General features: G+C 46.3%; 1 protein-coding gene across 4 annotated transcripts in view; it reads right to left on the reverse strand.

Annotated features, from left to right (window-relative positions):
- Window positions 1–1042: 1042 nt before the first annotated feature.
- Window positions 1043–23115, reverse strand: part of LOC144668344 (MOB kinase activator 3B) — a 154444-nt gene continuing 132371 nt past the window's right edge. For 3 of the 4 annotated variants that reach the window (XM_078530255.1, XM_078530271.1, XM_078530264.1), the window contains exon 4: window positions 1043–1493. In XM_078530255.1, coding sequence (XP_078386381.1) covers window positions 1428–1493 — 66 coding nt within the window. In that variant the 3' untranslated portion in view covers window positions 1043–1427. Of the gene's footprint in view, window positions 1494–15836; window positions 16398–23115 lie in introns of those variants that run through there. The other variant, XM_078530281.1, reaches the window with a different exon arrangement.

The following is a 23115-nucleotide window of genomic DNA, read 5'->3' on the forward strand; positions in this document are numbered from 1 at the left end:
GTTTTAATCTGCATTTTGCTTAACAATCACAATAATGCTTAGTTCCACTTAATTGAAATAAGTTTTGATATTTTGTATTACATATTTCTTAAAGGTCACCTTAGTTTTTCTACACGTAGTTCTACAATGAAACTTGTCAAATATTTCAAAACCACAATATTCATTTTTAAGAATCATTTGCAATCTACAATAAAAGAAAAAGTTTGCATTTATATCGTGCATTTCACAACATCAGAACGTCCCAAAGCACTGTAAAACCAATCAAGCACTTTTGAAGTGTAGTCACTGTTGTAATGTAGGAAACTGGGCAGCCAGTCTGTGCACAGCAAGATCCCACAAACAGCAATGTGATAATGAACAGATAATCTATTTATAGTGATGCTGATTGAGGGGTAAGTATTTGCCAGGATGTCAGGGAGAACTCCTCTGCTTAAACAACTGTGATGATCATATTTTTCTAGAGAAACTCTTTTTCCCTTGGATTGTGTCGTGTTCTTTTAAGAAGCAGGTTGCGACATCTTGACTACTTGTGTGACATAAATAAACCGTGAGTGTGACAAATTCTTTCAACAATGATCCACTTTGGGCACCCTTGATTCTCTGGAAGAGAGGTACAATAATAATGGTAAAAGGTGTCCATATAATACAGAGAAGAATAACAATTATGAGAAATGATGCTGAGATACAGATATGCAATAAACTGTATTGATCATATAATAAAACCCATTGTTGAGCAACCAATACTTAGTACACAAGATCCCTTTCAAAGGGATTATTGTGTTGGATCATCTAAGTTACAGCAACTTATAATTATAACGTACCTTTAAGATAGAAAAATGTCTCAAGGTGCTTCATCAAAGCGTAATCAGACAGGAATAAATACTGAGCCAAAGAAGGAGATAATAAGATTGATAACCAAACACTTAATCAAAGAGGGCCTTAAAGTAGGAGAGGTAGATGGAGAGGTGGAGAGGTTTAGGAAGCGAATACCAGTCTAGGCGGCTGAAAGCATGGTCACCAATAGTGGGGTGATGGTGGGGGAGGTTTGTTGATGGTGGATGTAGGAAAGGCCAAAGTCAGAGGAACAGAGGATTCAGGGAAGGGAATAGGGCTGGAGAAGGTAAATTAGAGGGAAAAGTTTCCAAAGATTTGCCTGATCCCACAGAAATAAACGAATACCCGTTATACCGCACCAATCCAGTCTTCAGAACACACATACCATTTCTAAGAAATGACACGTCAGCTTCAAAACAAGTTAACATGTTGCCAAGGGACAATAGGCTATCAGAACAGGAGTCCATGAGGTCTACTTTTTCTCTTGCTTAACGCATTAGCATTTGGTAAACCGGTCTTCAACTTGCTGCTTTTAAGAGTTTGTTGCAGGGAATTCTGAAGCAGTGTCTTGGCGTGACGCTATTGTACACACTTCATAAATACGGAAGGAGGTGAAAGCAGCTGCCACCATGCAGGATGCTCCTACGATGTACCACCAGCTGAAAGCGGTGAAAGAAGCTCCTTTCAAAATGCAGTAAAACCCAAAGACAACCAGAAGAATCAGTGAGAAAATCTGCACACAAACCGGGGGGCTCTCTGACATGTTGGCCAATAAACATTAAATTACAATGCAACAGTTAGACTCTGTAACCTATTAATTAGTCATTTGAAACTGCAATTTCTAGAAACTTCTCATTGCACAAAAGAAATATTGAAGCAGGAAGAATAGCAGATGAGTTGCCGTGCTGTCGAAGGAGTAATGCAAGGTTTTGTATATATACTACTGGGTGAATAATTCTATTTAGGCTAATGGAGCAGGATTGCAAGTATTATCCTTTCTTAGCCTAGGTTTTAACCAGCTACTCAACTCAGGTTTCAGGCTAAAGCTTCATATCAGCTGTCTGCTTGCACTTTCACATTTTTAACATTGGATTAAATTAAATTGAAGAGTTGAGATATTTGCAATTCTGAAGAATGCTTTCAAGCATTGCTGAAGATGAACCATATTACTTTATTAATGCTTTACTCTATCTGTCGCAGAAAGGATTACACACCATTTTTTCTAAATCTTATTGAACCACTCAATAAGTCTGCTTTGCTGCATTGAGTTGATGAGGTGGCATTGCAGGATCAAAATATTATATTAATCAAGAGGCATCAAGTTATCTAAGAATGCCCCAGAAGGGATAAGAAGAAGATCATATAAGAAGATGTGACAATGAACTCTATATCTGTTACATCTGTTGTGCGAGAAGTAAACATTATTGTGCTCAAACTGTGTGTAGGTGAAATTAATAGCCTTAATGACCTTTAGGTTGGATTATTTATTCAATGCATTCTCATTATCTTTTCAGATTTTCTGGCTTATAGGATCTGATAAGGCACTCTATTGTCACCTGCCTTGCAGTATTGGCACTGAATGAATGCCCGCTCCATTTATCCGCAGTGTTCTCAAAGCTCGGCTGTTGTCTGGGAAACCAGTTGCCCCAATTTGGGCCTCAGTTTTTAACGATATAAAGTTTCTGAGGCGTATTGCTATCATGAGGAAAAGGAAGTTAGTGAAACTTATTGGAGCCATAGGGCTGAATTTTCCATGCCGACTGGTGTTGGGCATGCTTGGCGGTGTGAGCGGACAGTGTGGTGCGAAGGCCAGAAATGTCGTGAAACCAGTTTGTGACGGTCCCCTCAGCCCGTCGATGGTGGACTGTGTTCCCCGCCATCGGACATCGGGAACCTCATTGTAATACATCTGTATATCATTATAAGGCCAGCCCGCCAGACTCATCCCCCTTCACCCGCTGGATCATCCACCCACGTCGGCATGATTGCACCCCAGTGCAGAACAGGTCTCGACAAGTGTGACGTACAGAAGTCGGGACTTACCACCAGGGCCTTGCTCACATTGTGGATATCCGAGGAGCAGAAGATGCTGGGGCCCAACAGCAGCGGCACACTGGAGAACATCCATGGCATTGCTGGGTGGATTCTCGTGGACATGGCTCCACCGGGAAGCAGCTCACAAAAGGTGGAAAGTCACCGTTGAGGATCTGCTCACAACGGATGATGGTCGAGGGGATGGAGAGGAAAGTCCAGCTGTATTTGGGAGAGAACCATGTACCAGAGGGAGGGAGAGGAAGGTCTAGAATTGACTGGGAAAGGAAGTGGTGTTCGGGGGGTGGGGAGGTGAGGTTGGGAGGGGGGAACAAATGTGTCAGGGCGGTGACTTTGAGGAGGCGGGAAAACGAAGGTGTCGTGGGGAGGTTGGAGAGGGGGTATGGGGGGAGGAGGGGGTAATGGGGGAGAAGATGGGTCTTCCAAGTAGGAGGTAGCTGTAAGGGAAGGGGTTCAGATGGGGGGAAGGAGTGTGGAGAGGGCAGGGGGTCCAGGGGGAGGAAGAAGTAAGGGTGTGTGAAAGAGTCAAGAAGGGGGGAAGAACTAAATGGGGGGGTGAGAGTCCCTGGGGAGGGGAGGGCTAAGTGGGGGGGGAGTCTGGGATGGGGGGTTGGGAAGGCATTCCAAGGGGGTAAGGGATCCAGAGGGGGCTTGTCCAGGAGAACATGCAAGGGAGGGCTTTTATAAGCTCATGACTGCCCCCTGGGGAGTGAACTGAGGGTGGGCATGGTACAAGGGAATGGTGAGAATGGGCAGGGTGAGGCATAGAGTGGGAGGGTGAGGGTTTGACGGGTAGAGGTAGAAGCGTGGGTGGTTGGTGGGGACTCAGTGGTAGACACGGACCCTGGGGGTGGGAAGAAGGAGGGGGAGGTCAATGTGGATGGAGGTTGGATTTTTGGGAAGGAAGGGAAAGTGCACGTTCACCTGGGCATCCCCGAAGGAAAAGGGTTGTGGCTGGTCGGTTACAGAGGGGAGGTGGAAGGTGATGCCAGGGGAGGTGAACAGTGATGGGGGAAAGGAAATGGGTGACTGGGGGAGGGGAAAGGATGGGGGAGCGCATGAAAAACTGAATCTCCACCAGGCTGTCTAAATGGAAAGTGAAACGAGAGTCGTGGTGGGTGAGACCAGGTGCTGCATGGGAGTGAGGTCAGTGGGTGGGCAGAGATGCAGGTCGGCTCAGATGGACAACTGAAAGTGACCCCCAGCAGGCAGCATTGAAAATGCTCGGGACAGTGAGGTAAGTGTGATACGGGAAGTATCCGCGTGTGTGGGAGAGAGTGCTTGCACGAGACTCTGAAAGGCCCTGCCACACACACACTCATTGGCCAGCTGCTCCCTCTGCGGTGACAGAGGACGAGGGTGAGGGGGTCACAGGCAAAGGGGACTTGGAGGGAGAAGACAGCCTCTGAGATTCCTGAGTGGATGACTCAGGGGTGTCCAGCTGCTGCTCCTCCTCCCCTCGGGTGCCCGAGGGCCCTGGACTGACTCCTTGAGGGGAAGGAGCACCTGGAGGGACAACGAGGTGCCCCATTTCCCTCTCGCGTTGCCACTGCAGGAACTCACCCATGGCTTCCCCGATGGAGTGCAGGTCTGTACACATCTCCACATTCTGCTGGACCAGGGTCTCCATGGTGCCCGCTATCCTTCCCATAGAGACCTCCATGCATGCACATGTGGGCACCACTTCATCAGAGAACAGGCAGAAACACTCCTCTGACTCGCATGCCACTCTGTTGAGGGCTTCCAACAGCTCTGTGTGTGTTCCCCTGCCTTCTGCTGACTCTCCACGATGAGTTGGAAGGCCGAATCCAGAGGCTTGTTATCTGACTCGGACCTCACAAGTGCCTCTTCCCAGTAGTCCTCCGAGTGCCGGGGAGCTCAGCAGAACCTGCCTCCTCCTGCTGCGGACACGTGTCCATGCGGTTATCACCAGGTTGTGAACCCGAGCCTGCTCTAGATCTAGGCCCCACTGAGCCGTGTCTCTGCGCTGGTGGAGGGTGTGGGTAAGCGCTGTGACGGGTCTTCCAGGCTGCTTATTTCCAGCTCTTCGATGGAGGAGGTGTCCTCTTGGCTGAAGGTGAGGACCTGGATGGAGATGAGGGACTGGCTGGCTGAGGGTGTCGGTCGCTTGGCTGAGCTCCCTGTGAACCAAAGTAGAGATAATTAGTGCATAGCAGCAGAGTCAAAAGCAGGAGAGAGAGCACTCACAGTTGCGTTGAGAGAGAGAGATGTGATGCAGGATCTTCATGTGGGTGTTCACCACCGACATAACTGTCGCCGCTGGCAGGGTCCACATCCTCACCAGTCAATGTGATGGCAACTCCTCTAAGCGAGTGAGGGGCCTAATGTGGGCCACTCCACCCCTCGTCTGGGACCTCTCCCTGCTGATGTGAGCCAGCTTCTCCTGCATAAAAACAGATGGAGAGAGTGTGAGCAGGACACATGGCACTGAGTGGAATGTCTGTATGGTGAGTGGAGCCATGGGCAGGATGTGGACACGAGCTCCAGAGGATATGAGCCTGATGGAGATGTGAGGGTGTGTGTGAGAGTTAGTGGTGTTGTCTCTTGAGGTGTGAGATCCCTGTCGATGTGTGATGGGTTTGTGAGTGTGCGAGCTGAGAGCGATGAGAAGGGTGACCTATCCTGCCAGAACAGATGAGATCATTCATCCTCATGCAGCACTCGACGTCTGTCCTCTTTTGCAGGGTGTTGGCGCTGACCACCGCCTCCCAAGCCAGATTGTTGATGTTGCTGCCCATCCTGCAGCCAGAGCGATGGTAGAGGACATCACGGTGAGCCTCCACTGTGTCCAAAAGGCGCTCGAGGAACACGTCATTAAACCTGGGGGCTGCAGTCTTTTTGCCTTTCAGGGCCATACCTTCTGTGAAGCAGTTCTGAGCTGGCAGCACTGAGAGGTGTATGCGCGGCTGCACTTTCAATGTGTTGCCCAGCGTGGCAAGGTGATGCTGTGGCAGGTAAATGAGCGCCTGCCCCCCATCGAAATGGCGTGTTTCCCAGGAATGCATAATTAATGTGGGGGGTTTGGGACGGTACGGCGTGAGGAGCCGTCATTGCGGCCGACGGGTAAAATGTCCTTTTCCCCGCCTGCTACCGCTCTTAGTGCAAAGTTGGGCGATTCCGTCCACAGTGAGAACTCCTTAAAGCTTGGCACTGCATCTTGTCTCTGTATCTGTTTTCCCAGGGGACAGTCTTCCTGCTTTGAGAGAAGCTACAAGTGTAATAATGGCTATCCCTCTCTGTCTGAGCTGTGGAGGAGAAGGAGAAAGCAGAGTGAAGAGTTTTTTTTTTGTAAAAATATACTTTATTCATAAAAAATCTTCAATCACATTCAAAACCATTTCAAAAACAACATTACAGGGGTACAATCCAGGTTAAACTTTTACAAAATGTATCACCAGGTGCATCAGTACAAACAATATTACAATCATTTACAGCCTTTCATTTTGATCTGTACAGCCCGAGGGGCTCTAAACAGTTCCCAGTCTCTCGGTGCGCTGTGGTAGAAAGGTCTTAGACAGCGACCCTTCCCCATTGCGCCTTTGCGGCAGCTGCCCCAAGCTTTAGTGCGTCCCTCAGCACGTAGTCCTGGACTTTGGATTGTGCCAGTCCGCAACAATCGGTCGGGGACAACTCTTTGTGCTGGAAGACCAACAAGTTTCGGGCAGACCAAAGCGCGTCTTTCACCGAGTTGATGATCCTCCAGCTGCAGTCGATGTTTGTCTCGGTGTGTGTCCCTGGGAACAGCCCGTAGAGCACAGAGTCCTGTGTCACAGAACTGCTCGGGATGAACCTCGACAGCAACCACTGCATCTCTCTCCAGACTTTCTTTGCAAAGGCACAATCCACAAGGAGGTGGACAACGGTCTGAGTGAAGAGTTACAGATTAATGAGGATCCATCCTCATATCACCCTGGTCTTTCTTCCCTGGCATGTTAGACAAAATCTACAGCTGGGGATTCTGGTTCCCTGAGGATGCCTTTTTTCCCCAAAATATACTTTATTCATAAAATTTACCACGACTGTTCAAATTGACATTACATTAAGTGCAAAACAGATCAGTTTCTTCCAATTCTCTATGTTACTTACCACATTAACAATTACAATCAATATTTACAATGTGCTTTACATGTCAAACAATTAGCCTGAGGGGATTGGACCCAGCTTCCAGCCCCTCAGCTACTATGGTTATAAGGCCTTAAATGGTGGCTTTTCCCCATTGAACCTTAACAGCATCTGATCCAGGCTTTATTGTGTTCCTCAGCACGTAGTCCTGGACCATGGAATGTTCCAGTCTCCAACATTCAGGTCGGGGACAACTCTTTGCACTGGAAGACCAGAAAGTTTCGGGCAGATCAAAGAGCGTCTTTCACCGATCCTCCAGCCACAGTTGATGTTTTGTCTCATTGTGCATCCCTGGGAAAAGCCCGTAGAGCACAGAGTCCCACATTACAGAGCTGCTCAGGATGAAGCTCGACAAAAACCACTGGATCTCTCTCCAGACCTTCTTTGTAAAGGCACAGTCCACAAGGAGGTGGGTGATAGTCTCTTCCCCATCACAGCCACCTCGAGGGCAACGTATGGAGGGGGTGAGACTTCAGATGCATAGGAAGGATCTGAAGGGGAGGGCCTTTCTCACCACCAGCCGAGCTATGGCTTGGTGCTTGCTGGAAAGTTCTGGTGCTGAACCATTCTGCCAAACAACTTTGAAAGTCTGCTCAGGGAGCCATCCGACAGGATCCACCATCTCTATTTCCCGCAAGGTTTCTAGGACGTTACATGTGGACCGCTGCCTGACAGACCTGCAGTCAAAGGTTTTTGTTGCATAAACTCCTCCAGGAGGGGCAGATGGTACGGCACAGTCCAACTGAAAGGAGCATTCCGCGGCAACATGGCCAAACCCATCCTTCACAACACTGGGGACAGGTAGAACCTCAGCACATAGTGGCACTTGGTGATTGCAAACTGGGTGCACCCAGAAGCACAGCGCAGTTTCTGTGCTGGCAGATCGACAGTAGACACGACCTTCTCCATACGCCGGCTATAAGAGAAATGTGGGGAACAGGGTATACCTCTTTATCTTGCTTTCATAAGTTTCACCAAGGCATTCAACATCATCAGCAGAGCAGCACTCTACAAGATTTTGGGGAAAATTGACCTCAGTCTCATCCACTCCTTCCATGACAACATGTACTGTACTACACTGTACAGTTTGACTTCTCTGCATCCGACAGTTTCAGAATGAAACAGGGCTGTGTCTGAGCCCACACTCTGTTCAACATCCTCTTCTCCATGCTCCTGACCTTTGCCTTCCTTGCAGATATGGACACACAGCTTGCACACTAAGTCAGACAATAAATTCTAATATCTATCAGGACTGAAAGCGAAGTCAAAAACACATTGCATCCTGATCAGAGAACTCCTCTACCTAAACTCAGCTACAAAGACTCATGGACTGACTCTCCCGAGACTGGAACTTGTTCCTCCTGACGTTAAGCGTCAGGCAAACCATGGTCATGGGACAAGGTGTTGTATCTCTGCCCCTGAACACACTAAATAACACCCCTCCTGGAAGTGGTTAGCAAATTCCAGGTCCACGGTGACAGACAATCTGTCCCATGATGCAGAGCTCAATACACACACTGGGACAACAGCTACTACCTTTGGCTGACTCGCGAAACGTGCATGGATTAACATCAAGCTAACCCTTAGGACCAAGCCGATGGTTTATAAGGCCTCTGTTCTCAGCACCTTGTTGTGAGGCTGTGATAAGTATCAAGAAAAGAAGCTAAAAAATTTCCATCTTTGCTGTCGGCGGTGCATTATGGGTATATCCTGGCATGACAAAATCACAAATGCAATAGTTCTTTCAAAGGCAGAGCTGCCAATTGTGTTGGCATTAATCGAAAGCAGTTTCGGTGGATCAGGCAAGCCTGCAGGATGGAAGGTGGTCACATACCCAAGGGGTTTCTGTATGGTGAGGTTGCTGGAGCTAGATGATCAGTAGGACACCCAAATCTCCGCTTCAAGGATGCTCACAAACATGACATAAAGGCCCTAGGACATCAATTATCACACCTGCAAGTCACTAGTGGTCTGGGGTGCACCACCATGATGACCAGTGGCTACAAAGCTTGGAACAGACGCCAACACCAAAAACAACCACCCACACTGGCACTCGGAAGCTTCGAGTGCAGCACTTGTGGCAGAAGCTGCCTCTTAAGGATGGGCCTCTTCAGCAAAGGTGAGGTACATGAAGACTCCCCACCTGAAGTGGATTTGTTTGCTGAATGTCCATCATCTCTCGTAGATGGAAAGACGACAATGATGGGGGCTGTTGGTCGAAAACCAGTCACAACCTTAAGGAAAGCTTTACATGCCTGTACTGGTCAGGAGGCTGACTGCAGTACACATCAGCAATGACTACTGCATTGCCAGAATATCCAGATGTCTGTTGACACAGGGAATGTCAGGCGTATGTATGAAGGGATCAAAATGGCAATAGGTCCATCAGCAAAGAAAACGGCTCCATTGAAAACTAAGGCAGGGGCGGTCATCACGACTGCAGTAAACAGTTGGAGAGATGGGTGGAACGAACACCACCTTGAGTTATGCTCTAGGGAAAGCACAGTCACCAGGGAAGCTCCAGATTCTAAATAAAGCCTGACTGTAATGGAAGAGCTGGATATCGAACCCACAGTGGAGGAGCTTAGCAAAGCTATTGACTCGATTGTCATGGGCAAAGCTCCAGATGATGATGCTATACTGCCTGAACCCATCAAGCACGGGAAACCAGCACTCCTGCAGCATCTATATGAACTTCTCTGTCTCTGCTGGAGGGAGGGGGGGGGGGGGGGGGGGGTGGTCAGTGTGCCAGGATATGAGTGATGTAAAGGTTGTGACCCTGTACAAGTACAAGGGTGACTGCAGCAACGATCAAGACCTCACCCTGCCGAGCATCATGGGAAAGTTATTTGCCCATGCCGCCTTTGTGAGACTCCAGATCCTTTTGAATAAGATAATGAAGCTCCCGCTTGCTCCACGTGGGAACCCCCAAAAACCACCCCCACACAGCAAGAGAGGTAAGTGGGCAAAAATCAGGTGAAACACAACTGAAAGAGGGTTTATCAGACATTAAACTACTTCCTTTTTGTGAAAATTGATGGGAATTAACCCCAGTAAGCCTCATTTTTGTCCCATGATTTTTTAACAGGTGACCAACAGAGATGACGTTTGAGGCAGAGGAAGATACAAGACGAGGAGGGTGCAAGGCAATGGGATTAGTTGTTAATGTTTTATTAATTACATTGTTAAAGTTTAATAGCAATGACATTGACAAACAGGTGATGGATATTTGTAACCTATATATGTAGATAGCTGGGACCCTTGGGGGGTTGGAGTAGTGTTGACTGTGAACTAAGTCAATAAACTCTCTCTCTCCAGCAAAGAAGGCAGCTGTTTTAGTTTTAACTTCACCAACCAGCGTGGATCTGATTAATCTTAGCTGTAGGATTACTTCAGCAACAGACAAGGTGAACTGCATTGTCTCAGTCAAAGCTGCAAACTTCTTTAGCTCTATGCAGAATGGATTGTCCTAGATTAAAGGAACCAAAAGTTGTGAAATCATTCAAGAAATAGATTACTATTGTGCTGGGGGAAAGTTTTATTTCTGGATGGGTAAAGGTTGAATTGCTTTCACCAGTTCTGATGCTTCTTATGATTCAGAATATAACAGTAGTGATAAAGAACATTAGGAAATGAATAACAAAAAACAAATTGGGGGGGGCAATATAATTTGGAAAAATGCATTGTGTTCTCATAAACACACTTTCTGCCTTCAGACTCTTGGGTCCAGGTTTTGAAATGGCCATCGGGTCCGGGCCGAGTGCGGGCGGATTTGAAATCTGCGGTCTCGGGATCCCAATGCCTCCGGGACAGTTTCAGGTTCTTGAAGGGCTGGCAAGGGGGTTTGGGAGGGTAACCTGCTCCTTGTTCATTAATGGGGAGCTCCTTTAGGAGCTTGTTAAGGGGCATGTGTGGTTGGGATTAGAATTTTTGATGCTTTTCAGGCAAACCCAAGCGGTCTGGTTAGTGCACAGTGCTCGAGTTGGTCACAGGGGCCAAAGGAAGTTTATTTGCCTTTGTGTTAAAATGAAATTTTGTGAGCCAACCAGCACAGGTTGAGTGTTGGACCTCAACTTTGCAACTCAGGCCACATTCTGCCATGTTTCAGCTCCTGGCTCTAGTTTGGCATCACGGCTGCTAGCACCCAACAAGCAGTGCCTGCTTCCTGGAGGCATTCAGCATGTCTATTTGGACTCCAGCTCGCATCCTGCCCGATTAGGGCGTTGGAATTTAAAAACCACCTCACTGTGGTTCAGGCTCTGGACTCAGAATTCATCGGGGTCACCTGACCTCACTTTGAAAATCTGGCCTGTAATGTATTAATGTATAATATTAAGTCTTACTTACTAAAATGCTAATTCACCAGATACAAATCATGCTTTTTTAACATTAAAAGTATAAGGGAGTGTAGCACACAAGGTGCCGCAGTTCCAGTTCCAAAGCAATGTTGCCCATAATAGTATAGATAACACACAAAATGAGCACAGTGTTGTGCTGGATTAGTTTTTATAACATTTTTATTGAAGTAGGACATTGAGAAAGCAAGTTAAATAAACCCTTCCTCATCAACACCTCAACTAAATACAAATCATCCTTGTGCGATACAACAGAATTGAATGTAAAAAAAATTCCTACAAACGCCTTTTTGTCCTAAATACAGAAACTTATTGACTTTAATTGCAATTAATCAAAACTTAAAACATAATCTAAGAGTAGGTCTCCTGATTTTCGGATTTCATTTTTGCCGGAATCAGAATCACAAGTTGTTAGAAGTCTCGGAGCAAATACAAACTTGTCGGATCAGACTTTAGTTTAACCATCAACATATCTTTTGAAATTATTAATACAATACTTTTACAAAGCATCACCAATTATACAGCTGCAAAGGGGCATCATTAGCTGCACCCTCAGCACCTCCTGGTGTCAGCTGTGGCTCAGTTCATAGCACCCTCGCCTTTGAATCAGAGGGTTGTGGGTTCATATCCCACTCCCGGAAACCAAGAACTGTGATTGTACTCGAAAGAGTTGCAATCTGTGACTGTTGGTAACTTGAAAGAGTTTCCCTGTGGAAGTCTGTCTGAATGTGCTGCACGGGCTAATGTTTCCAGTTCCCCTACAGAGCAAAGGTTAAGTGCCCCCTGCGCTAAACAGGGGAATCAGGTGTTATTCCAGAACTGCTGTTTTCTAAGTTGAGTTTTTGGGGTTTTATCAGGTTTAACCTTACTTTGCCTTTCATGTTTAACTTTAGGCTCAATTAAACTTAACCCTAAAATCAGGAGGCTTATACCTAGAAGGGTATTTTCACTAAACAAACAAGCAAAAAATATTTTGTTATTAAATGATGCACAAAATATTCTATTTTATGTATTTTTTATTATTTGGAAATAAAATGGGTGATTGTTTCCAGTTCATTACTGGGTTATGGTATCAATATATCATAAAATAACTTCAAACAGTTCAGTTCAGTTGTAAAACACATTTTCCTAATATGCACCATGACTTTGCTGCATTATCAGTACAGCTCTCGATATTTTCGAGATCCTGGAAGGGTGAAATCCTCCTTTTAAATGAAAAGACAATTCTCTCCATAATTAACGATTGCTAACAAAATCATGGGAAGATACCACTTTGCAATATGTAGAACAAAACAGAAAATCCTGGGAAGACTCAGCACATCAGGCAGCATATATGAAGAAAGAAATCGAATTAAAATTTCAGACTGATGACCGGTTAACCCGCTGAGTATTTCCAGAATTTTCTGTTTTTATTTTAGATTTCCAGCTTCCAAAGTCTCTTAGATTGAAATATGTGGTTTTCGTTAAAGAAAGCTTGCATTTATATAGCGGCTTTCATGACCTCAGGACATCCCAAAGCACTTTTCAGCCAGTTAAATACTTTATTCCTTACAAGGAGCAACAGGCACTCTCCTTTTTATCATTCTAAGACTCTTTGTCCCACCACACTTTTTATTATAGCATTTTCATTGTCATCTACAAAACAACTCAGTTTGGCTTTCTCAGGTTCAATTATGGAATTGTTAAAAGTCCTGACACGATGCATGAATCATCTGCTACAACTTTAAGTTTGATTAATAATAATTGTACTGGGTGAATATGGCAGAATCTCAATTTGGTCTTAAAGCATCTGTTCTTCCTCCTCACTGGGAAAAAAAATACTTCCACCTTTAAAATAAAAGATAAACAAAATGGGCCAAAAGTACTTATTTTCTAATTAGTGACTGGGTTCTTATTGAGACAATGAGCACAGTGAAACAGTGCCATCTCTGCAAATGTCTGCTGCTGACTCCAAGGCTGCTTCCAGTTTGGTTTGACCAACATGTAATGTCTCCACGCAGTTGGCCTTCAAAACCATTTTGGATTACATCACCTGAAAATTAATGTGAAAGCAGCCTGGTGACCGAATGTAATAACCGCAGACTGCTTTATTCTAACCTTTTTTCTTATGGTGCGCTTGCTGCGGGGTAGAGGGTGTTGTTCTTGAGGAGCTTTGGCTGGTGTGTATAATATGTATCTGGCAGTGATGCTTTGAGTCGTTGATCTTTGGCTAAAGATTTCCATCACCTGGGTGCTGTCCTAGAACCACTTTTCAGTGTGCCATCCCAGTTATTTCAAAATGCTGAAAAAGTGAATCTTTCAGCATTAAAGCAGTCACCAGTGGATACCTAGAGATAGACACTAGGTAAGTTTTTAATGTATGAATTTAAAGATCAGCAGCAGTGGAAAGCAAGATGCGTTTTCCATTAAGATGACAAAATACTGATCGCTGCAAGTGGTTCTTTCTTGCACCTTCCCTTATTTGTTCCATCTGTGTGACGATGGGAGGACTTTCACTGTGTATGTAAAACTTCATTAATACTGAAAGCTACTTGTGTGTAGCTTGTGGGGAGAATAACTGACATCTAAGGCTGTGAGGTAATGAGGGACGGGGGGCAGAAGGGGCTGTTTGACTTTTGACGCTTTGGGGCAAGGGGTTAGATCCTTGATTTAAACCAGCAGAATTAAATCAGAAAAGAAAACATTGGAAATCTGAAATAAAAACCAAAAATGCTGGAAACCCTCAGCATGTTGGGCAGGGGACAGAAAGGTAAGGTTAACATTTCAGGCCACTGACCGCTCGTCGGAGCCTGAAACAACTCATAAGATGAGCAGCTTATAAGGAGGAGGGTTAAATTCTGCAGGCAGATTGTATTAACTTGGCTGGTCAGCTGGCATTCTCCTGAGTTTAGAAGATTGAGGGGTCATCCTATTTTAAAAGGTTAAAAGGATGCAGACACAATGGGCCGAATGGCCTCCTTCTGAATTGTAACAACTCTTGTGATTCTGGGCTCAATGGGACAGACAGTTTCCTCTGGTGTGAGAATCAAAAAGGAGACATCATTTTCAAATTAGAGGCAGAACGTTGAGGGGGGGAAAGCAGGAAGCACTTCTGCACAATAGGAGGTTCAAATGTGGAACTCCCTCCACGAAAGGCTGTGGACACAACTGGAGTTTCCAAAACTGAGGCGGATAGATTTTTGTTGAGTGAGGGCACTGAGAGATATGAAGTCAAAGTGTAGATCAACCACCCTCTAATTCAATGACAGAGCAAGGTCAAGGGACTGAATGGCTTCCTCCTGCACTGATCAAGAGAAAAGGGGGTGAGGGGGGTGGGGGAAGGAAACAGGGAACATTTGGCATAGCTGAGAGGAGTCCCGTGGTTCAGGAGCTTGGTGGAATGAAAAGGACAAGTCTGTACTGGTGTCTAAAGGCTTGATTCTTGTACTCTGTTGAGTTGGTTCCTGTGTGAGTTTAGCCTCAGGCTAAGAAATGGAAACTGAGCCAGGATTCCTGCTCCTAATTGATATCACTGGTGTAAATTGCATATAGGTGCAAAGGAGAGAATCACAGCCACTGATCATTCTCGGACTGCTATTAGCTGCAGACCCTCTAAGGGCCAGTTTTAACTGATAGCTTTTTAAAATTCATTCATGGGATTTGGGCATCACTGGCTAGGCCAGCATTTATTGCCCATCCCTTGTTCAAAGGGCATCTAAGAGTCAACCACCTATTGTGGGTCTGAGCCACATATAGGCCAGACTTCCTAGGATGGCAAATTCTTTCCCTAAAGGACATTAATGAGTCAGATGGGTTTTTACAACAATCGCCAATGGTTTCATGGTCATCATCAAACTTTTAATTCCAGATTTTTTTTATTGAATTCAAATGCTGCTATCTGCTGTGGCAGGATTCGAACCTGGGTCCCCAGAGCATTACCCTGGGTTTCTAAATTACTAGTCCAGCAACAATATCACTACACCTTCACCCAAGATGGAGTTACTTGGGCTGGATGAGAAACTATCTGGTCCACTGTACCCTGAGGCCGGGAAAATTTTAACTCTCGGGCCTGGTCTGCTGTGAGACTCCCTCCTGAACAAGGTGGGAAGCCCTCATTGGATGGTGGGTGGGAGAGGGATTTCAGACAGTCAGAGACCCAAAGCAACAGCCCCTGACAATCAAGTAAGTGACTGGGAAGGGGGTGAATAACCACATGCCAGTGAGCAGATCAGGGTGGGAGAATACCAGTTTGAAAATGTGTACAAACAGAGAGCTCACTTCACTGTGCATGTAACTGGCTTTAGCGTTCAGGGACTTCATGAAACTAAAGAAGCATCCTACCATCGCCTCAGGGCTGCTGTCACCAATTTCTTCAAATCTTCAACTTCCTGCCGCCAATTGAGAAAGGAAGCTCTCCTCCTACCAGTCAGCCAGGAAGATTTAAAGCCAGCTCCAAGAGGTAAAAAGGAGAGCTTTTGTGTTCACTCTCTTGCTCAACATTTTATTATGAAAGGTATGAACCCATTAACTATGCTCTGAATAATTGATATCAGCTATCAGACTGAACTCTGCTAACCAAGACATGGTGAATCGGATTGTATAATATTGCTTTCAGACAGTGACCCAGTTTAAGTTCAATGCTGGACTGTTGCAAAATTAAAAGGGAAGAAAATGTTTAAAATTACAGGGTGCTTCTCATAATGTTTGGAGTATTCAGATATTTTTCCAACACAAATGCACAAAATTGCTTGAGGTTGCTGTTGCGCTGTTCAGGGTGGGGACAATTCAGGCCTTCCCAACGATGCCTAAATGAATAAAAAGGTTGTTGTATGTTCTGGCAATGCAGGGCTCCCTCAGTACTGCACCGTGGCAGCAGCCTAGATCATGCACCCAGTTTCTTTGATGTGTTTGTCCCAGTAACGCAGATGCAAGCAGAGAGCTGATATATTTGTTGCGGGTTGGTGCTTGCTGGGGTCTGTAGCTAACAGGAATCTCTGTAAACTTTCAGTGGCATATCCGGGATGTCATCTCTTTCTGAGAATGAGAAGAAAGGTGTAAGATATTTTTAAAAATGATGATTATAAACTCAACAGTTTCCCAATGTGGTTAAATGAATGAACATACGAACTAGGAGCAGGAGTAGGAACCACTCCACCCTTCAAGCCCACTCTGCTGTTCAATAAGATCATGACGGCTCTTATTGTGACCTCCCGCCTACCCCCGATAACCTTTCACCCCCTTGTTAATCAAGAATCTATGTAATGAGCTATGGGAGACCAAACTATTCTAAATTGAAAAGTGTGCACCAGATCACTAAAAGAGAATCATTATAAAAAGTCTTCTGTATTGGTCTGTAATTTCAATGCAGGGAGTGGTCCCTATGACACTAGCAACAATTCTCCTTGTCCATCTGCAGCAGTTTTCACAATTCTGCACTGCAAACGGAGGTACATTCTCAATGTTCAGATGCAGAGTAACAGAACCTGGCAATGCCATCCAGGATAGTAGGTGCCAGCTCTGAGTCCCAGTTTGTGTTGAGTTGGATCATTACAGCTGCTGTCATTTCAGTGTTCTTCGCTACATGCAGCCATGTGATCTTTAATGTTCACCAGAGCTCACAGACAGGTTCTTGATTTAATATCAACCACCATTGACCAGAAACTGAACTGGACCAGCCATATAAATACTGTCGCTACAAAAGCAGGTCAGAGGCTAGGAATCCTGTGGTGAGTAATTCACCTCCTGACTCCCCAAAGCTTGTCCACCATCTACAAGGCACAGGTCAGGAGTGCGATGGAATACTCTGCACTGGCTTGGATGAGTGCAGCTCCCACACACTCAAGAAGCTTGAAGCCATTCAGGACAAAGCAGCTCCGCTTGACTGGCACCCCATCCACTCCCTCCATCACTGATGCACAGTGGCAGCAGTATGTACCATCTACAATATGCAGTGCAACAACTCTCCAGGATTCCTTCGACAACATCTTCCAAATCTCAGACCTTTACCATCTGGAAGATCAAGGGCAGCAGACACATGGGAACACCACCACCTGCAAGTTCCCCTCCAAACCACTCACCATCCTGACTTAGAAATATATCGTCGTTCCTTCACTGTTGCTGGGTCAAAATACAGGAACTTCCTGCCTAACAGCACTGTGGATGTACCTACACTACATGGACTACAGTGGTTCAAGAAGGCAGCTCACCACCACCTCCTCCAGGGCAATTTGGGATGGGCAATAAATTCTGGCCTTCACAGCTTTGCCTAGGCTCCAAAAATGGATGATAAAGGGATGTTGTATGCTCTGACAATGCAGGGCTCCCTCAGTACTGCACTATGGCAGCAGCCTGGATTATGCACTCAGTTTCTGCAATGAGACTTGAACCATCTCAGGATCTGAACACATAAGGTGGCTGGGGCTGAGAAATGAAGAATGGCTACATGGTCATTAGAAGCGAGGGATGCCAGTAACAGTGAACTCAATGCCTGGAGAGAATCGAATTGGAGAAACAGATAAGAACATGTTTTTAAAATTCCACAATGGAGGAAGCCATTGAATAATAACTCTGCAAAATAAGAAGGTTGTTAAAAGTAAGTTACTTAAATTCCCATTGTTACTTCTTTTTTCGTAGAATCCTAAAAACTTACAGCACAGAAAGTGGCCATTTGGCCCACTGTGCCTGTGCTGGCTCTTTGATAGAGCAGCTGTGCTTAGTCCTGACCCTGTCCATAACCCTGCACGTTTCCCATCCTCGACTCCCTTTTAAAATTATTGATGAAATCAGCTTCCACCAGCTTTTTGGTTTGAGTGTTCCAGATCCCCACAGTTCTCTGACAGAGTGTAAACATTTCTTTGCATTTCCCTTCCAGATCTTTTGTCAATGACTTTGAGGAAATTCTTTTTCTCTCTTTACTTTCTCATTACCTCATCATCGTAATGGTGCCCCTTCCCCCTCCCTCCACAGTGTTAGTCCTCTAACAGCCAATGGGGGTAGGTGGGCTGCTCAGGTATTTACAGCAGTGAAAACTGGTGTCTTGCGGTATAACAAAGTGGTCAAAGCTGCCTGGAGCTTTGCTGCAAACCAATTGTGGGAAGATGTTTGTGGATTTCTGTTACTACCCAGCTGGTGGAGCTAAAACCATGGGCAATATTGGGCCATGACAAATGTGTCTCCAAAATCTTTAGCCCTCCTTTCAGAGACATCTCCTTTTAACGAAAAATATGTTCAAGCGTTTTTACAGTAAGGGGGGTTGAAATTAAATATTGTAAGTTCCTGAAAAGGAAGATACTGCACATACAGGGTGTCAGATGAGAAATAAATAGTAGAGCAGCACTGAGGGTCAAGTGGCAGTTGTGGGAGAGCAGCTGAGGTTTGGCGCTGGATCCTTTAAACTAAGAGAAGAGAGATAAACTGGCAAATTAATATGGGTTTTACTGAAGGGGCGTAGACCTGAAATATTAACCTGATCTTTCATCCTCCACAGATTTTGCCTGACCTGCTGCCAGGTTCCAGCAATTTATGTTTTTACACCATATTTTCAACATCTGCAGTGTTGTGCTATTTGCTTCGAGCATATTAGTAGAAATATGGGAAAAGGGGAGTGCAGCAAAGAAGTAACAGTGGAATGATTGCTAGTTGATGTAACAGATCACAGTCAAACAACGCAACAATGCATTAAAGAAATAAAGAATGTCTGAATTGCTGAGACATTTCAAAGGAAAGGGCAAACAATTCAGAGAGATGCTAGATACAGGATGTCTCTGGATCATTAGGTTTGAAATTAAATTCTTTTTTAATTTGTTCATGGGACGTGAGCATTGTTGACCAGAATTTATTGCCCATCCCTAATAGCCTTTGAGAAGGTGGTGATGAGCTGCCTTCTTGAACCGCCTGGCTTAGATATGATCACCCCAAATGCCCAAAAGCACTTTACAGCCAACGAAGTACTTTACGAAGTGTAGTTATTGTTGTATACAGAACACATGACATCTATTTTGCGCACAGTAAACTCCCACATACAGCAATGTAATAATGACCAGATCAACTTTTTTTGTGAAATTGCATGAGGGATTAATTTTGGCAATACATTGGGTGGAACTTCTCTACTCTTCTTCAAAATAGTGCCATGGGATCTTTTATGTCCATCTGAGAGGACAGATGGAGCTTTGGTTAAACATCTCATCTGATAGACAGCACCTCCAACAGTGCAGCACTCCCTCAGTACTGCCCTCTAATGGTGCAGCATTCCCTCAATACTGCCACTCTGGCACTGCAGCACTCCCTCAATACTGCCACTCTGGCACTGCAGCACTTCCTCTGTACTGCCCGTCCTACAGTGCAATGCTCCCTCTGTACTGCCCCTCCGATAGTTCCCTCCATACTGACTTTCTGACAGTGCAGTGTTCCCTCAGTACAGATCAACCGAAAGTGCGGCCCTCCCTTTGTACTGCCCCTCCGACAGTGCCATGTTCCCTCCATACTGGCCCTCTGACAATGCAATGCCCCCTCAGTACTGACCCTCTGACAATGCAGCACTCCCTCAGTACTGACCCTCCAACAGTGCGGCACTCCCTCAGTACTGACCCTCCGACAGTGCCATGTTCCCTCCATACTGGCCCTCTGACAGTGCAATGCCCCCTCAGTACTGACCCTCTGACAGTGCAATGCCCCCTCAGTACTGACCCTCTGACAGTGCGGCACTCCCTCAGTACTGACCCTCCGACAGTGTGGCACTCCCTCAGTACTGACCCTCCCACAGTGCGGCAATCCCTCAGTACTGACCCTCCGACAGTGCGGCACTCCCTCTGTACTGACCCTCCGACAGTGCGGCACTCCCTCAGTACTGACCCTCCCACAGTACCACATTCCCTCAGCAGTGACCCTCCGACAATGCAGCACTCCCTCAGTACTGTGTGTAGAGCGTCAGCCTGGATTGTTGCGCTCAAACATTGGAGTAGGGATTGAAACCAGAATCTCTTACTCAGAGGTGATGGTGCTATCCGGTGTGTCATGGCTGACACATTGGGCTGAATATTCCTGTGGGGTTTGGACCCCTGAATTTGGGGCCAAATGGGGGTCCCGAGACCACACTTGCCGGCAGCGAAACTGGTGGAGCAATCCTCTTGGAGGGGGGTCTCCTAACTGGCTACCTCTGAGCTCACCTCTGAGGGGGACAGGGGGGCAGTGGGCTCCTGTGAAGTTGCTGGTCCAGCCAGAGAGTCGGCGATTATAGAGCCCCAGCAGCTTCACCGGGAGTGGCGGACTGTGCTGAGGTAGCTCAGAGGCAGCGAGGAATGCCTCAACATGGAGGCATGGATTGAACTCACAAATTAGAGGAGCTGAAGCCTTTAGGTCACTTGGAGCAGAGGCGGAAACCCCTCCGGATGGATTGTTTGGGCCCTGGGTGCGGCCTCTCCTGCCCAAGGCCCTATCATTGGGGCACGGAATCCTCCTTCTCCCAAGGCCCAGTCGCAGCATGGAAGGCTGCCTCCACTGAGCCGGCGGTCTCCGCACTCAGTGATAGGGCGCGCTTGTCCTCTGGCAAAATGTCAGAGAAGGAAAAAGTCACCGCAATTTCATCCTTAACCATCATAATTAGCTCGCTGGGACTGCTAGTTCAAATCCCAGCCCAACCCTGGGGCAGGCCCCAGCAGCAGCAATACACCCGGCGGCCATCCTGGCAGGACTTCCCCCTTATTTCCCAGTGCCACCCCCTCAACCTCCCCAACACCCCCAACAAGCCCGCCATCCCCAGGCTGGGAAAATTCAGCCCATTGACGCAGGTCATCACATTATAATGTGTAGCCTGAGTCCTAGGCTCAGAAAGAGCTGATACAATGACTAAGTGGGACCCAAACAATCAACAAAATAAAAATGCAGCAAATGTGTCAGCTGATCGAGAACACAATGAGCAATGGGTGGAAGAAAGTGGGATCCTCTGAAATAATGAACCACATCTGCCCACACAATGCCAGGCAATAAGATTGGGTGAGGAACATTGTGAAATAATTATTACAATTATTGTGGGCTTTAATTAAAAGCCATGCGATTCTCTGTTCACTTAAATCATGAAGTCGACTGAAACTATCAAGCTTTTTAATTTTTGAATATTCTGAAGAGAAACAGCTCTTACATTTAAAAGTTACCACGTTGGAGTACATCAGTCTTTGATACATTACTGTATAATAAAAACAAAGTATGCAAATACACACGGTTGTTTAATGAGAAATGGATCATCTCTTTGATGGGCAAGATCTTCGGATTGTGTTGAAATAGCTAATTATAAACTGACAACTACAGGTGCAGCAATTCACATGAAACAGCTTCAAAGGGAAGAGATGTTAAAGTGGGATTGAAGGGTACAAAGTGGTTCAAATCACTGTTATTGGTGCACATTCCTTTTTAACAGGGCTGCCTCTTGCACCACCTGTTTCTCCACGCCCACCAGCCGCCCCCTTGCCCTGGGCTGGAACTCACCTTACATTCTGGAGACGTCCATATAAAGAAGATTGTGATCAAACAAACGGTGGGGAGAAGCAGAGAGCAATGTTTCTGCTGACACTGAGTATGGGACCAGCACTTCCCCATCAGAATAAAGAGGACAATATCCCATTTCACAGAACACCCTGATTTAAGCAGGCCATTGCCCTGTACACTTCAATTTCACAACCTCAACATTAAATATTTAAGAATCATTCCTCCCCTGCCAATTCCTCTGGTTAGAACACTGAGCATTAAAACCTGTTGATCTCAGCTAGCATGCTGGGCCTCGGCATTATAGGGTTAGGTGAAGGGAAACAAAATGTGCCAGGGAGATTAAAGCAGGGATGCGCATAGCCACTGGCAGGGCCAGCATTTAGTGCCCAACCCTAATTGCCCTTGGGAAGGTGGTGGTGAGCCACCTTCTTGAACCGCTGCAGCCCATGTGGTGTAGGTACACCCACAGTGCTGTTAGGAAGAGAGCACCTTTTTAAAAGAATGGTACCTTTGCAAAATTATCAAGCCTCACTTTGTAGGTGAAATAGAGACCAGGGTTTTACTGTTAGTGCAGAGGTCCTGAAGGTGGGAGGAAATGCATGTGGCTGGCATGCATGGGTGGGTGGCGGGACCTCCCCCTGTGTTTACAGGTGAAGTTAATTCAGTGTCTGCCGCCAGGGCTGCTGTCCTGTTAAGCGTGGCGGCCCGTACCCAAGACCTGCCCAATCAGAGGGCCAGCAGCTTAGCAGCATCACCAGAAGTGGTGGATGGTGCTGAGGCAAGCTGGAAGCCAGGGGCCCACAGCCGGTAGGTGAAGACAAGATGTAAAATTAAGAAAGGGCTGAGGGCTGGAGAGTCATAACCCCTCTGGAGAAATGACTGGGGCTGTGGGGACAGCCTTCCCTTTGTGTCTCATAAATCCTTATTCCCTGGGCTGCTGTTGATGGGGCGGGGGTGGGGTCGAACTGACCCAGCTCTGTGCAATATTACTGGCCCTCTCGCCCCGCCTTCCAGCCCACCTCCCGGGGGCAGGTAAAGCCAGAAAGTTAGAAGACATGGGTCTCACATTTGTCAAAATATCACATGCACATCATCTCAGTTCCAGGATATCACTGCAGGAGTTCCTCAGGGGAGTGTCTTGGCCCAGCCATTTTCAGCTCCTTCACCAATGACCTTCCTTCCATCATAAGGTCAGAAGTGGGGATATTCGCTGATGATTGCACAGTGTTCAGCACCATTCACAACTCCTCAGATACTGAAGCAGTCCATGTTC

Source organism: Cetorhinus maximus, chromosome 2 (genome assembly GCF_964194155.1).
Source record: "Cetorhinus maximus chromosome 2, sCetMax3.hap1.1, whole genome shotgun sequence".
NCBI lineage: Eukaryota > Metazoa > Chordata > Chondrichthyes > Lamniformes > Cetorhinidae > Cetorhinus > Cetorhinus maximus.